The 17147-nt window shown below is 40.6% G+C and overlaps 1 protein-coding gene across 1 annotated transcript in view; it reads left to right on the top strand.

Annotated features, from left to right (window-relative positions):
• NHLRC2 (NHL repeat containing 2) overlaps positions 1-16713 on the top strand; it is a 49109-nt gene extending 32396 nt beyond the window's left edge. The window contains exons 8-11 of the mRNA XM_073684665.1: positions 8523-8645; positions 10106-10315; positions 14443-14662; positions 15288-16713. Of these exons, the coding sequence (XP_073540766.1) occupies positions 8523-8645; positions 10106-10315; positions 14443-14662; positions 15288-15541 (807 nt within the window). The 3' untranslated portion in view covers positions 15542-16713. The remainder of the gene's footprint in view (positions 1-8522; positions 8646-10105; positions 10316-14442; positions 14663-15287) is intronic.
• The last annotated feature ends 434 nt before the right edge of the window (positions 16714-17147 follow it).

The following is a 17147-nucleotide window of genomic DNA, read 5'->3' as shown; positions in this document are numbered from 1 at the left end:
CTGTACATAGGGAGCAGTATTATAGTAGTTATATTCTTGTACATAGGGAGCAGTATTATAGTAGTTATATTCTTGTACATAGGAGCAGTATTATAATAGTTATATTCTTGTACATAGGAGCAGTATTATAGTAGTTATATTCTTGTACATAGGAGCAGTATTATAGTAGTTATATTCTTGTACATAGGAGCAGTATTATAGTAGTTATATTCTTGTACATAGGGGGCTGTATTATAGTAGTTATATTCTTGTACATAGGGAGCAGTATTATAGTAGTTATATTCTTGTACATAGGGGGCAGTATTATAGTAGTTATATTCTTGTATATAGGGGCAGTATTATAGTAGTTATATTCTTGTACATAGGAGCAGTATTATAGTAGTTATATTCTTGTACATAGTAGCAGTATTATAGTAGTTATATTCTTGTACATAGGGTCAGTATTATAGTAGTTATATTCTTGTACATAGGAGCAGTATTATAGTAGTTATATTCTTGTACATAGGGGGCAGTAATATAGTAGTTATATTCTTGTACATAGGGGGCTGTATTATAGTAGTTATATTCTTGTACATAGGGAGCAGTATTATAGTAGTTATATTCTTGTACATAGGGGGCAGTATTATAGTAGTTATATTCTTGTATATAGGGGCAGTATTATAGTAGTTATATTCTTGTACATAGGAGCAGTATTATAGTAGTTATATTCTTGTACATAGGAGCAGTATTATAGTAGTTATATTCTTGTACATAGGGTCAGTATTATAGTAGTTATATTCTTGTACATAGGAGCAGTATTATAGTAGTTATATTCTTGTACATAGGGGGCAGTAATATAGTAGTTATATTCTTGTACATAGGGAGCAGTATTATAGTAGTTATATTCTTGTACATAGGAGCAATATTATAGTAGTTATATTCTTGTACATAAGGGCAGTAATATAGTAGTTATATTCTTGTACATAGGGAGCAGTATTATAGTAGTTATATTGTTGTACATAGGAGTAGTATTATAGTAGTTATATTCTTGTACATAGGAGCAGTATTATAGTAGTTATATTCTTGTACATAGGGGGCAGTATTATAGTAGTTATATTCTTGTACATAGGGGGCAGTATTATAGTAGTTATATTCTTGTACAAAAATACAGTATTATAGTAGTTATATTCTTGTACATAGGGAGCAGTATTATAGTAGTTATATTCTTGTACATAGGAGCAGTATTATAGTAGTTATATTCTTGTACATAGGGGGCAGTATTATAGTAGTTATATTCTTGTGCATAGGGGGCAGTATTATAGTAGTTATATTCTTGTACATAGGAGCAGTATTATAGTAGTTATATTCTTGTACATAGGAGCAGTATTATAGTAGTTATATTCTTGTACATAGGAGCAGTATTATAGTAGTTATATTCTTGTACATAGGAGCAGTATTATAGTAGTTATATTCTTGTACATAGGGGGCTGTATTATAGTAGTTATATTCTTGTACATAGGGGGCTGTATTATAGTAGTTATATTCTTGTACATAGGGGGCAGTATTATAGTAGTTATATTCTTGTATATAGGGGCAGTATTATAGTAGTTATATTCTTGTACATAGGAGCAGTATTATAGTAGTTATATTCTTGTACATAGGAGCAGTATTATAGAAGTTATATTCTTGTACATAGGGTCAGTATTATAGTAGTTATATTCTTGTACATAGGAGCAGTATTATAGTAGTTATATTCTTGTACATAGGGGGCAGTAATATAGTAGTTATATTCTTGTACATAGGGAGCAGTATTATAGTAGTTATATTCTTGTACATAGGAGCAGTATTATAGTAGTTATATTCTTGTACATAGGGGCAGTAATATAGTAGTTATATTCTTGTACATAGGGAGCAGTATTATAGTAGTTATATTGTTGTACATAGGGGGCAGTATTATAGTAGTTATATTCTTGTACATAGGGGCAGTATTATAGTAGTTATATTCTTGTACATAGGGGCAGTATTATAGTAGTTATATTCTTGTACATAGGAGCAGTATTATAGTAGTTATATTCTTGTACAAAGATACAGTATTATAGTAGTTATATTCTTGTATATAGGAGCAGTATTATAGTAGTTATATTCTTGTACATAGGGAGCAGTATTGTAGTAGTTATAGTCTTGTACATAGGGAGCAGTATTATAGTAGTTATATTCTTGTACATAGGGGGCAGTATTATAGTAGTTATATTCTTGTACATAGGAGCAGTATTATAGTAGTTATATTCTTGTACATAGGGGGCAGTATTATAGTAGTTATATTCTTGTACATAGGGAGCAGTATTATAGTAGTTATATTCTTGTACAAAGATAACAGTATTATAGTAGTTATATTTTTGTACATAGGGAGCAGTATTATAGTAGTTATATTCTTGTACATAGGGAGCAGTATTATAGTAGTTATATTCTTGTACATAGGGAGCAGTATTATAGTAGTTATATTCTTGTACATAGGGAGCAGTATTATAGTAGTTATATTCTTGTACATAGGAGCAGTATTATAGTAGATATATTCCTGTACATAGGGAGCAGTATTATAGTAGTTATATTCTTGTACATAGGGAGCAGTATTATAGTAGTTATATTCTTGTACATAGGGGGCAGTATTATAGTCGTTATATTCTTGTACATAGGGGGCAGTATTATAGTAGTTATATTCTCGTACATAGGAGCAGTATTATAGTAGTTATATTCCTGTACATAGGGGGCAGTATTATAGTAGTTATATTCTTGTACATAGGAGCAGTATTATAGTAGTTATATTCTTGTACATGGGGGCAGTATTATAGTAGTTATATTCTTGTACATAGGGGGCAGTATTATAGTAGTTATATTCTTGTACATGGGGGCAGTATTATAGTAGTTATATTCTTGTTCATAGAGGGCAGTATTATCGTAGTTATATTCTTGTACATGGGGGCAGTATTATAGTAGTTATATTCTTGTACATAGGGGGCAGTATTATAGTAGTTGTATTCCTGTACATAGGGGGCAGTATTATAGTAGTTATATTCTTGTACATAGGAGCAGTATTATAGTAGTTATATTCTTGCACATAGGGGGCAGTATTATAGTAGTTATATTCTTGTATATAGGGGACACTATTATAGTAGATATATTCTTGTACATAGGGAGCAGTATTATAGTAGTTATATTCTTGTACATAGGGGCAGCATTATAGTAGTTATTTTCTTGTACATATGAGCAGTATTATAGTAGTTATATTCTTGTACATAGGGAGCAGTATTATAGTAGTTATATTCTTGCACATAGGAGCAGTATTATAGTAGTTATATTCTTGTACATAGGAGCAGTATTATAGTAGTTATATTCTTGTACATAGGAGCAGTATTATAGTAGTTATATACTTGTACATAGGAGCAGTATTACAGTAGTTATATTCTTGTAAATAGAGGCAGTATTATAGTATTTATAGTCTTGTACATAGGGGCAGTATTATAGTAGTTATATTCTTATACATAGGAGCAGTATTATAGTAGTTATATTCTTGTACATAGGGAGCAGTATTATAGTAGTTATATTCTTGTACATAGGGAACAGTATTATAGTAGTTATATTCTTGTACATAGGGGACAGTATTGTAGTAGTTATATTCTTGTACATAGGGGCAGTATTATAGTAGTTATATTCTTGTACATAGGGGGCAGTATTATAGTAGTTATATTCTTGTACATAGGGGCAGTATTATAGTAGTTATATTCTTGTACATAGGGGGCAGTATTATAGTAGTTATATTCTTGTACATAGGGGCAGTATTATAGCAGTTATATTCTTGTACATAGCAGTATTATAGTAGTTATATTCTTGTATATAGGGGGCAGTATTATAGTAGTTATATTCTTCTACATAGGGGGCAGTATTATAGTAGTTATATTCTTGTACATAGAGGGCAGTATTATAGTAGTTATATTCTTGTACATAGGGGCAGTATTATAGTAGTTATATTCTTGTACATAGGAGGCAGTATTATAGTAGTTATATTTTTGTACATAGGAGCAGTATTATAGTAGTTATATTTTTGTACATACGAGCAGTATTATAGTAGTTATATTCTTGTATATAGGGGACAGTATTATAGTAGTTATATTCTTGTACATAGGAGCAGTATTAGAGTAGTTATATTCTTGTACATAGGGGGCAGTATTATAGTAGTTATATTCTTGTACATGGGGGCAGTATTATAGTAGTTATATTCTTGTACATAGGGGCAGTATTATAGTAGTTATATTCTTGTACATAGGGAGCAGTATTATAATAGTTATATTCTTGTACATAGGGAGCAGTATTATAGTAGTTATATTCTTGTACATAGGGGCAGTATTATAGTAGTTATATTCCTGTACATAGGGGAGTATTATAGTAGTTATATTCCTGTACATAGGGGCAGTATTATAGTAGTTATATTCTTGTACATAGGGGCAGTATTATAGTAGTTATATTCTTGTATATAGGGGGCAGTATTATAGTAGTTATATTCTTGTACATAGGAGCAGTATTATAGTAGTTATATTCTTGTACATAGGGGTAGTATTATAGTAGTTATATTCTTGTACATAGGTGTCAGTATTATAGTAGTTATATTCTTGTACATAGGTGGCAGTATTATAGTAGTTATATTCTTGTACATAGGAGCAGTATTATAGTAGTTATATTCTTGTACATAGGAGCAGTATTATAGTAGTTATATTCTTGTACATAGGGGTAGTATTATAGTAGTTATATTCTTGTACATAGGGAGCAGTATTATAGTAGTTATATTCTTGTACATAGGGGCAGTATTATAGTAGTTATATTCTTGTACATAGGAGCAGTATTATAGTAGTTATATTCTTGTACATAGGAGCAGTATTATAGTAGTTATATTCTTGTACATAGGAGCAGTATTATAGTAGTTATATTCTTGTACATAGGGAGCAGTATTATGGTAGTTATATTCTTGTACATAGGGGGCAGTATTATATTAGTTATATTCTTGTACATAGGAGCAGTATTATAGTAGTTATATTCTTGTACATAGGAGCAGTATTATAGTAGTTATATTCTTGTACATAGGAGCAGTATTATAGTAGTTATATTCTTGTACATAGGGGGCAGTATTATTGTAGTTATATTCTTGTACATAGGGGGCAGTATTATAGTAGTTATATTCTTGTACATAGGAGCAGTATTATAGTAGTTATATTCTTGTACATAGGAGCAGTATTATAGTAGTTATATTCTTGTACATAGGAGCAGTATTATAGTAGTTATATTCTTGTACATAGGGAGCAGTATTATGGTAGTTATATTCTTGTACATAGGGAGCAGTATTGTAGTAGTTATAGTCTTGTACATAGGGAGCAGTATTATAGTAGTTATAATCTTGTACATAGGGGCAGTATTATAGTAGTTATATTCTTGTACATAGGAGCAGTATTATAGTAGTTATATTCTTGTACATAGGAGCAGTATTATAGTAGTTATATTCTTGTACAAAGATACAGTATTATAGTAGTTATATTCTTGTATATAGGAGCAGTATTACAGTAGTTATATTCTTGTACATAGGGAGCAGTATTATAGTAGTTATATTCTTGTATATAGGAGCAGTGTTATAGTAGTTATATTCTTGTACATAGGGGGCAGTATTATAGTAGTTATTTTCTTGTACATAGGGGGCAGTATTATAGTAGTTGTATTCCTGTACATTGGAGCAGTATTATAGTAGTTATATTTCTGTACATAGGAGGCAGTATTATAGTAGTTATATTCTTGTACATAGGGAGCAGTATTATAGTAGTTATATTCTTGTACATAGGGGGCAGTATTATAGTAGTTATATTCTTGTACATAGGGGGCAGTATTATAGTAGTTATATTCTTGTACATAGAGGGCAGTATTATAGTAGTTATATTCTTGTGCATAGGGGCAGTATTATAGTAGTTATATTCTTGTACATAGGGGGCAGTATTATAGTAGTTATATTCTTGTACATAGGAGCAGTATTATAGTAGTTATATTCTTGTACATAGGAGCAGTATTATGGTAGTTATATTCTTGTGTATAGGAGCAGTATTATAGTAGTTATATTCTTGTACATAGGGGGCAGTATTATAGGAGTTATATTCTTGTACATAGGAGCAGTATTATAGTAGTTATATTCTTGTACATAGGAGCAGTATTATAGTAGTTATATTCTTGTACATAGGAGGCAGTATTATAGTAGTTATATTCTTGTACATAGGGGGCAGTATTATAGTAGTTATATTCTTGTACATATGGGGCACTATTATAGTAGTTATATTCTTGTACATAGGAGGCAGTATTATAGTAGTCATATTCTTGTACATAGGGGGCAGTATTATGGTAGTTATATTCTTGTACATAGGAGGCAGTATTATAGTAGTTATATTCGTGTACATAGGGGGCAGTATTATAGTAGTTATATTCTTGTACATAGGAGCAGTATTATAGTAGTTATATTCTTGTACATAGGGGGCAGTATTATAGTAGTTATATTCTTGTACATAGGGGCAGTATTATAGTAGTTATATTCTTGTACATAGGGAGCAGTATTATAGTAGTTATATTCTTGTACATAGGAGCAGTATTATAGTAGTTATATTCTTGTACATAGGGGGCAGTATTATAGTAGTTATATTCTTGTACATAGGGGGCAGTATTATAGTAGTTATATTCTTGTACATAGGGGACAGTATTATAGTAGTTGTATTCTTGTACATAGGGGGCAGTATTATAGTAGTTATATTCTTGTACATAGGGGGCAGTATTATAGTAGTTATATTCTTGTACATAGGGGACAGTATTATAGTAGTTGTATTCTTGTACATAGGGGGCAGTATTATAGTAGTTATATTCTTGTACATAGGGGGCAGTATTATAGTAGTTATATTCTTGTACATAGGGGACAGTATTATAGTAGTTGTATTCTTGTACATAGGGGGCAGTATTATAGTAGTTGTATTCTTGTACATAGGGGGCAGTATTATAGTAGTTATATTCTTGTACATAGGGGACAGTATTATAGTAGTTGTATTCTTGTACATAGGGGGCAGTATTATAGTAGTTATATTCTTGTACATAGGGGGCAGTATTATAGTAGTTATATTCTTGTACATAGGGGGCAGTATTATAGTAGTTATATTCTTGTACATAGGAGCAGTATTATAGTAGTTATATTCTTGTACATAGGAGCAGTATTATGGTAGTTATATTCTTGTGTATAGGAGCAGTATTATAGTAGTTATATTCTTGTACATAGGGGGCAGTATTATAGGAGTTATATTCTTGTACATAGGAGCAGTATTATAGTAGTTATATTCTTGTACATAGGAGCAGTATTATAGTAGTTATATTCTTGTACATAGGAGGCAGTATTATAGTAGTTATATTCTTGTACATAGGGGGCAGTATTATAGTAGTTATATTCTTGTACATATGGGGCACTATTATAGTAGTTATATTCTTGTACATAGGAGGCAGTATTATAGTAGTCATATTCTTGTACATAGGGGGCAGTATTATGGTAGTTATATTCTTGTACATAGGAGGCAGTATTATAGTAGTTATATTCGTGTACATAGGGGGCAGTATTATAGTAGTTATATTCTTGTACATAGGAGCAGTATTATAGTAGTTATATTCTTGTACATAGGGGGCAGTATTATAGTAGTTATATTCTTGTACATAGGGGCAGTATTATAGTAGTTATATTCTTGTACATAGGGAGCAGTATTATAGTAGTTATATTCTTGTACATAGGAGCAGTATTATAGTAGTTATATTCTTGTACATAGGGGGCAGTATTATAGTAGTTATATTCTTGTACATAGGGGGCAGTATTATAGTAGTTATATTCTTGTACATAGGGGACAGTATTATAGTAGTTGTATTCTTGTACATAGGGGGCAGTATTATAGTAGTTATATTCTTGTACATAGGGGGCAGTATTATAGTAGTTATATTCTTGTACATAGGGGACAGTATTATAGTAGTTGTATTCTTGTACATAGGGGGCAGTATTATAGTAGTTATATTCTTGTACATAGGGGGCAGTATTATAGTAGTTATATTCTTGTACATAGGGGACAGTATTATAGTAGTTGTATTCTTGTACATAGGGGGCAGTATTATAGTAGTTGTATTCTTGTACATAGGGGGCAGTATTATAGTAGTTATATTCTTGTACATAGGGGACAGTATTATAGTAGTTGTATTCTTGTACATAGGGGGCAGTATTATAGTAGTTATATTCTTGTACATAGGGGGCAGTATTATAGTAGTTATATTCTTGTACATAGGGGACAGTATTATAGTAGTTGTATTCTTGTACATAGGGGGCAGTATTATAGTAGTTATATTCTTGTACATAGGGGACAGTATTATAGTAGTTGTATTCCTGTACATAGTTGGGGTTTCGGTGTCTTCCTTGTTACTTACCTCTCTGCTTGTTGCTTTCTCAGAACCTCTTTGCGTTCGGTGATGTGGATGGAGCGGGGATTAATGTGAAGCTGCAGCATCCTCTGGGGGTGTCGTGGGCGCAGACTGTTGGGGTCTTGTATGTGGCAGATTCTTACAATCACAAGGTGAGGCTGTTTTCCATTTTATTTTTTAAGTAAAAGGCCGGAAATAAAATGTAAGTATTTGATCTGATTTTGGGTTTTGATAGAAATAAATAGCATTAGTGAAACATCAGTGAATCCAGACTTCTGTGAATATAATCGGAGTCCATCATACTTGCAGTGAGCTCGGTCTGTGGTGTTACATAGGACTGCAGGTCAGGTGTTACATAGGACTGCTGGTGTTATCAGCTGTTTTGAGCAGTTTGCGTCCGCGGTCGGATCGGGCGCCGTTCTCCGTTTCTTGATGGTGTCGGGGGGCTAGAGATGAATATTTCCCTCCCCCGCCTCGTCCTCCATATTGACCGTGTTTCGGAGGATAATATCATTCTTGGTTTTCGTTCTTGTAGATCTGCTGCAATTAATCACAAAATCGAGTCCTTTGTGCACAAATCTTAATCCTGAATCTTTAATGGTTTTTTTATAATGAGGTGTCAGACTGCGCTGACGTCTTTGGAGGCCGCACGTTCTCATCGTGATGGCGTCCTATTGTTGTTTTATTATGCGAATAGTGAAGTTTTTTGTTGTTTTTTTTTTTAAATATAATTTTTTTCCATTAAGGAAAATCCATTGTGTAATGTGACATCACGCCCAGCATTCATATCATACGGGAAGAATGGGAGTGATTGTCTGTGGGGGAAGCTTTTCCAATTCTTTTCCAGGTGTAGACAATGTTCCTAGACTATTCGTCAGCCGCGGCCCGTTTTGCGCGAGCCCAATGGCCGTGCGTGGTCATGTATTACTTTTGTCCTGTTCGCTTGATTGGCAATGGCAGAGACAACCACTCCTTTCTTTTTTTCGAATGTTGGAAACCCCTCTAACATCAGCGCCATGTGCAGGAGCCTGCGTATTAACCCTCCGAGTGCTGCATGCTGCTGCTGTGTTGGTTGCTCCGTGCTGCAGCCATTCTTCCTCCCCGGTGGCAGCGCTGCCCTGTATCGCTGTAGTTCAGCCATTATGGCAATGATGCAATATTTATCTGTCAGATTAGTATGGAATATAGAAGAAGAAATGCTGTGAGAGCGGAGGTTTCTGCAGGGAGCAGAGCTGCATAGATTTCTATGGGTACTGCTCATACAGCTTAGAAGGTGTTTATTGGGTAGGGTGGGGTCTGACACCTGGGACCCTCCCCGCTCAGCTGTTTGCAGCCCCCCTGGATGAGCACAGCTCCCTTCACCGTGCAGTGGCCATTCTCCGTTCTGCAGCTCACATTCACTTCTATAGGAGCGGAGCTGCAGCGCCTCTGGAAAAATCCTGCAGCCCCAATCAGATGGAAACCATCACCCACTGACTGAATGCTGTTTATGGATCCAGTCCCCTGCAGGTCAGACCTGTATCACTAATGATCTGCCGCCGATCTCCAGAGACATTTCCTGAAATCGCGTCAATGAAATCAAAGTTTTTATATTGATCCGTTTTCTTTTCAGATTAAATCCGTGGATCCGAAATCCAAGAGCTGCGTCACGTTGGCGGGTACAGGGCAGGCGGGCAATGCTCCGGGCCCGAGCTTCATGGAGACATCGTTCAGTGAGCCCGGAGGTCTCTGCGCCGCGTCAGATGGACGGGTACTGTACGTGGCCGATACCAATAATCACCAGATAAAAGTTCTGGATATGGAGACCAAGATGGTGTCTGTGGTGCGTGACTCGCGTATCCTCTGATTCTTCTTCCATGTCTTATTTAAGCTTCACACTTTGTGGATCACGGGCCGTGCTCGGATCGGATTATCTGTCCCGACTGCCGAATCTCCTGACCTGAGACAAGGCTTCACCGTCACACATGAGACCGGACGTCTGGCGGTCGGTCTGGGTATTCCGATCCGTGTTATACAATATGTAGTTCTGTGTCCGGTCACAGTATATGGCCCCCTGGGGTCGGGTCAATCGGGTCGGTAGAGTCCGGCCCCCCGGGGTCGGGTCGGTAGGGTCCGGCCCCCCGGGGTCGGGTCGGTAGGGTCCGGCCCCCCGGGGTCGGGTCGGTAGAGTCCGGCCCCCCGGGGTCGGGTCGGTAGGGTCCGGCCCCCCGGGGTCGGGTCGGTAGGGTCCGGCCCCCCGGGGTCGGGTCGGTAGGGTCCGGCCCCCCGGGGTCGGGTCGGTAGGGTCCGGCCCCCCGGGGTCGGGTCGGTAGGGTCCGGCCCCCCGGGGTCGGGTCGGTAGAGTCCGGCCCCCCGGGGTCGGGTCGGTAGAGTCCGGCCCCCCCCCCGGGGTCGGGTCGGTAGAGTCCGGCCCCCATTACTCAGCCCAGCGGCGGCCGGATATAGCCATGTTGTGCTGTGCTGCAATGCTCCCCTCACTGCACATCGGCCGTTCTGGTTACTGCACAGCAGCAAGTGGCCGGTTCAGAGCTCCCAGCTGATCTTTACCGGGACGGACATCGATCTGATTCCCGGTGTAAATTTCCGTTCCCCATTCCAGCTGCCGTCCTGCAGGACTCTGCCTCTGTCACCAGATCTCTCTCGCGCCTTTAGTGTGTAGCGATACATTACACATCAGCGGTATGATGCCGTATGTGTGATAGTCAGGAGCAGGCGGTGATCATACACCGTGCACACGGTCGGTGCTCACAGCCTCGTACCAGACCCCGACACCTGCACATAGACCAGACCGATGGAAAATGCTATAAACCTCGTGCACACCGAGTCTTTTTGCTTAGTTTTCGGAGCAGAAGCTTCAGGTGTTTGAGGAATATTCAGATTTGGAGTTTCTGCTGTAAGACCCCCTGGATAACCTCGGTGCACGACGCTCAGACTGACGTCCTCTCCCCATTTGCCTCTTTCTCTCGCGCCTCCTCTTCTCTAGAGGATGTCACTTGATTTCCAATTTTGATGGAAACTTCCACAAAAAAATGGATTTTCTGTGTTTTTAAGGTATATTTTATGTAAGTAAAGTATTCCATTCCTCTGCGTTTGCGTTGGGTCGGGCTAATGAGCGCTGTCGGCGTGCGTCTCCCGCCCCGGTGCTGCTTTATATAAAGACTATTTGTGTGTTCATCCTAAATATCATATAAAGAACATTTTTGCAACTTTCTAGTACTTTTTTTTTTTCGTTACCATTTTAAGATCTCTGCTCTCTGTCATTGAATGAAAAAAAAATCATTATTACACCCAGTGGCAAAAAAAAGAAAAAATGCTCCCTTGACCTTGTACTTTTATTCTTAAGACTGAATGTTTGTCTGATACAATTGTATCCAGCCTGGCCTCACTTTACCTGCACTGACACATTGTACCAAACTATCAGGACACATTGTCTCCTCTCAGTATAAAATGTTTACAGAAAACCCTCCTCTGTGAGAAGCACAAGATCTGCCGAGTCCCCAATATTGGAGGTAAAAGTGTTTTCAGTCACTGGCGGCAAGCAGAGGTCTTAAACATGGTGACAAATTGTGACACAAGGGTGGAATCTGAGGATTTTCGGCCAGAAAACTGACATTAAAAAAAAAACTTTCTGCAACATGTAGTTAGAAAAGTTTTTGGCCAACTTTTTAGAAACTGGGCGGAGCTTATTCAGAGGGCGTGGCCTGACATTATAATTTATGCCATCAAAGTGGTTAAAATCTATATAGCAAGAATAGCAGCTATCGATGCATCGACTTAAGCACGACCCCGGATTACGAGATGACACCGCGCCTGATAAATCCCCCCCAGTCTATTAGAAAGTTGCAGGGCTTCTCTATATACAAATAATAAGCCTCATTTACATAAAGCGCACCGCCCTTAAAGGAGTATTCCCATCAAACACATTTATGGCATATCTATACATGAGACGTTTAACCCTTGTCAGGTTCCACCTGAGAACGCTACCCAAAAGACGGTCGTCTCATGGACCCCTTACAGATATGAAAATAATACACATATCTACAAGATATATGCAGTATATCCAATAAACTCAATGGGAAATTCAGCTGCAAACCTGCTTGGGGGTAAACTATTCCTTTAAGACATGTGTATATTATATGGCTCTGTCTCTTTAAGAAGTTGCTGTTTGTGACCCCCGTGAGCGGGTTCGGTGAAGCGGTGCCGCTCGTTACGTTTTGTGCTCGCCGTCCTGCCTGACAATTGAATTCTATGAGTTTCTATTGGATCACTCCGCGCCGCAGCAAAACTTTCCTGTAATTCAGGGGTCTTTGTTTCCTCGGCGAGGTGGGCGTCCGCACATCAATCCGGCAGACGGTGCAGAAATCTGGGGTGAGCTGCATCGCAGGACCTGCCAATATAATGAGACGCATCAGTCATAAAATAAAGGCGCCCTCCCCCCGCTGACACCCACACACGCATTGTACTGTATGGATGTGTACATCTGCTTCCCGGATCCCACAATATGCAGATCCGCCGCCGCCGCGGTGAACTCCGCACGCCGCTGCCGGGCTTCATCTCGCTGTCAGCACAGAATCGGCGTCTTTTGTTCTGCAGAAATCTTCTTCTTTTATTGTCGACTTTTATAAACTCCTCGAACTTCTCTAAACAGCAAAACTTTACCAGACACTGAGTCTGATGCACCGGGGAGACATGCACTGCCATTCTAGGTCTCCGGGGGTCCAAGCCCCTCCAGTCACCGGACATCCCCAGTCTTATTTCAGGGGAGGATAAGCAGCGGCCAGACAATGTTGGCGGCGCTTATCTGACGGTATCCCAGAAATAGTCACTATAGATCTCCAGTCCATGGCGGTAGATAAAGGGCAGATGTAGCGCTGAACGAAGATTGCACAAGAAGTGATTAATATAACAAGACGCCACTATATCTGCATTCATAATTCTGCAGGCTTCGGAGCTGAAATCTCCCATCGGTCCCTGGTTTTTCAGGGCCTACACAGAGCTTACTCTAGTCATATCATACGGGCATTATTGTAGCTCAGCAGGAAAATTCAGTGAGTATGCTTGTGCACAGTTTCCAATGAGCACCATTATGATTGCAGCTCTGGAGCATAGATGTTAAATATAAATTTTCTGCTTAATGTGCAATCATTTAGTTGCGCAGCTTTAATTTTACCAAATATATGTGTCCGAAGTGTTCACATCCAGGCAGTCACTCGTACAAACGGCATCACGCGGAGCGAAGATCCGAGCACAGAAAATGGGCAGTCGGAGCGTGGGGAGGGGACGGGGCAGAGCGGTTTTAATTCTCTATTTTGGTAGATGTTCAATTAGTAACGACAGAGACCAATATAAAAATATTGCAAAACTTTACACACCCCTCGACTACAGTGCAAGTATATCAATAAAAGGAGATTGGAAAATAGTTATAAGTAATAATCTATGAGGTCTCCCTCCCTGACGGTCTCCCTCCCCGGCGGTCTCCCTCCCCGGCGGTCTCCCTCCCCGGCGGTCTCCCTCCCCGCCGGTGTCCCTCCCCGCCGGTGTCCCTCCCCGGCTGTGTCCCTCCCCGGCTGTGTCCCTCCCCGGCTGTGTCCCTCCCCGGCTGTGTCCCTCCCCGGCTGTCTCCCTCCCCGGCTGTCTCCCTCCCCGGCGGTCTCCCTCCCCGGCGGTCTCTACGTATCTTGCCTGCCTTTGTTTCTGCCATCTGTAAGTTATCTTGACTGCAGAACCAGAGGGCACCAGGGTTTGACATTGGTCACCATGGAGACACACTGCTCCGCTAGGAGCTGTAGACACAAAACGGCAGGGGATTGAGGCCATTGCAGTAATTTGCATGCTCTGTGTGAACATGGTCCGGGCCATATCTGCTCAGTGGGCTTTTTTTTGCCCCCCCAGGGTTAGGGGTAATTATGTATACTTGGAGATTGACTGATATTTGCGCCTCTCTTGCAGCTTCCTGTGCTCTGCAGGGAGCCGGGCGATGATGTGGTCGACAGTGCGCTGCCGATACTGATCAAGAAACCAAAGCTGCCGAAATCTACCCCTAATGTTCAGCTGCAGCCGGCACCGGTATCCCCCGGCCAGACCCTGCAACTTGTCCTGAATCTCCAGCTTCCTGCAGGGGCAAAGCTGACGGAAGGGGCCCCCAGCTTCTGGTTTCTATTCACCGAAGGTAATCCACATATAATGCTTACATCATGGTTTCTGCTCCAATCACACCCAAAGCTGCAATCACAATTCTTCTGCTTTTTTATCAGGATGCATTAACTCCCCGCCGCCCCCTGCTGGCTGACGTCTAATGTTGTGTCCATTTGTGATGTAGTAACCGCGCACATACTCCACATTTTCTAGAGATCCGGAATAACATCATGTCTTGTACTGTAGTCACTTCCAAAGCTGCACTCTCACAAACCATATCCAGTATACAGACCTGCCTGCAGAATGACCGGGAGCTCCGAAGAGCAGCTTGTAGAATTGTGAACGCAGCTCTGGATGTGACTGGAGTATAACATGTGCTTGTATGTAGCTTCTGTCAGTCTGTGCTGCGGAAAATCACGGTCTCATCGCTGATTTAAGTTATTTGTAGTATTTTTGTGTGATAGACACATTAGCACAGCTACAGACACTAATGAAGCTGAACTGCAGTGTAAAGCACAGGGGAGGAAAAAAGAAGCTCAGCCTATAATGAGAGTGAATTTAACTCTATGCATTGCATGCATTTTGCATTCTCTAGATTGTCAGCTCACGTGCCCAGGTGCCATTGTACCTGTAGTAAGAGATCTGCTTTTCATCCCCAGGTCATGATTGGCTCCTTGCTGGACAGAGAACCTACGGTGAGATCGGGAGTGTGACTGAACCCGGCCGTGTGGAGGTGACGCTGCCCCTGCAGTTCCCCTGCGCTGATCCTGAGCTGCGCCTCGGCGTCTGTGTGTATTACTGCACCCAGGACACAACGTGTATGATGAAGTCCGTGTCCTTCTCGCAGCCGCTGCTGGTTACCCCCGGGGAGAAAAGCAGCGCCGCTCCGCTCCCCCTGCCCTACACCTTCTAGCTCACTGCGGGCGGGGGGCAGATGGGGGGAGGCAGCCTGGGGAGCCCCTCATAAATCCTTATTTATTACTAGTGCCTTAAAACTGCCCCCACATCACTTGATATTTGTGGACCCAAGTGCCTTACATGTCAGCAGAATCACAGTCACCGACCGAGCCCATAATATGTGACGGGTGCCCTTTAAGACTTCTCCAGTCCTATGTAAATATGGCTTCATCATTGCATTATGAAAAGTTCTGCTTCTATCTAAAAAAAAAAAAAAATCATTGTGCTTCATAAGATCTCTGCATCCTGTCCGTGAACGTGGATAACGGAGTCCAGTCACAGAGCTGAAGGTTTGTTACAATGTATCTGTAGGAAATGTCTTCTGCACTGAGCACTGGAATGTCATCACATTCTGATCCTTTTACCGATACATTGTAACAATCCCATCCCGTGAGGTTCAGAATTAAGCCAGACTGCTCCTCCGTCCTGACAGCAAGCAGAGATGTTACCAGTGATCCGGTATTGAGGCGCAGAGCAAGTTTCCGGGCCTTCCATTATACAATGAGATGTGGACCTTTGCAGCTACCTTTATTGTGTATACAGCTCCTATGCAAACCTGCATGTCTCCATGGTTACAGACTAGAAAGAGATCCCATGCAGTCAGATCCAGCACTCATATATTGGATTCTGTATCTGCCATAGAGACAATAACACGGTGCTGGACGGACCCCCTGACTTACAGCAGGCCCCCCCTGTCTGAGGGGAAGGATAAAGCATCGCCGTTACCTGGTCACACACGATGGGATCTGAGGATTTCGGGGCCTTGTTTCTGCTTCTTGCTCTCCTCCTGCTTCGCTCCGCAGCGCCCTCTGTGCTCACAGCTAATCAGTGACATGGAGAGAAGGGGGAGCAGAGCAAGCAGCTTCACGGGGAAGGCCCACTGAGGTCTCACCCTGCAGCTCCACCATACAACATCATAAAGAGCCAGAAAACAAGCGAACCCAGTAACAGCAGCCGAAGTCTCAGCAGATACATAGAGACGAGGTGCACATCTGCCTTATTTACATACGTCTGGATGAGCCCCCCCAATACCAAAGTCTCACTGCACTAACACCGCTCTTCTATGTTCCCCTCCCTTACTGTGCACTGTTAAGATTTTGATAATTAAAGGCAAAAATGCAGCTTTAAGGTTTGGTGTAAAAACTGGTTCCTCTGGTGTCTTTACAGGACGGATGCAGCAGTCTGACGCCACATTGCTGCACATTATATCTGCACTGATACATTGTAACAAACTGTTAGGACAATCATGAAATCTGTGCTGCCAAAGAGAGCTGTCTACTGTACAGTTGTACCTGGTGACAAGCGCTCTACTGTGCGAGACGCTCTAGAGACAAGGATCTGTCACACAGCACCAGAGCGTCCATATGGAATACAATGGCTTCTGTCAGTATCAAAAGTATTATAGTAGTTACTAGCTATTGAACCCGTTCTACGCCCGGGTGGCGAGCATTTTTATTGGTATATGGTCTCCCATGCTGGTATGTGCTGCCCCCATCCTGTCCCCACCATCCAATCCCGGTATGTGTGGCTCCCCTCATCCCCGATCCCGGTATGTGTGGCTC

Source organism: Phyllobates terribilis, unplaced genomic scaffold (genome assembly GCF_046119375.1).
Source record: "Phyllobates terribilis strain yellow unplaced genomic scaffold, ASM4611937v1 Scaffold_5__5_contigs__length_657084704, whole genome shotgun sequence".
Taxonomy (NCBI): domain Eukaryota; kingdom Metazoa; phylum Chordata; class Amphibia; order Anura; family Dendrobatidae; genus Phyllobates; species Phyllobates terribilis.
The sequence above is the reverse complement of the archived record's forward strand: the minus strand, read 5'-3'. Positions and strand labels throughout refer to the sequence as shown.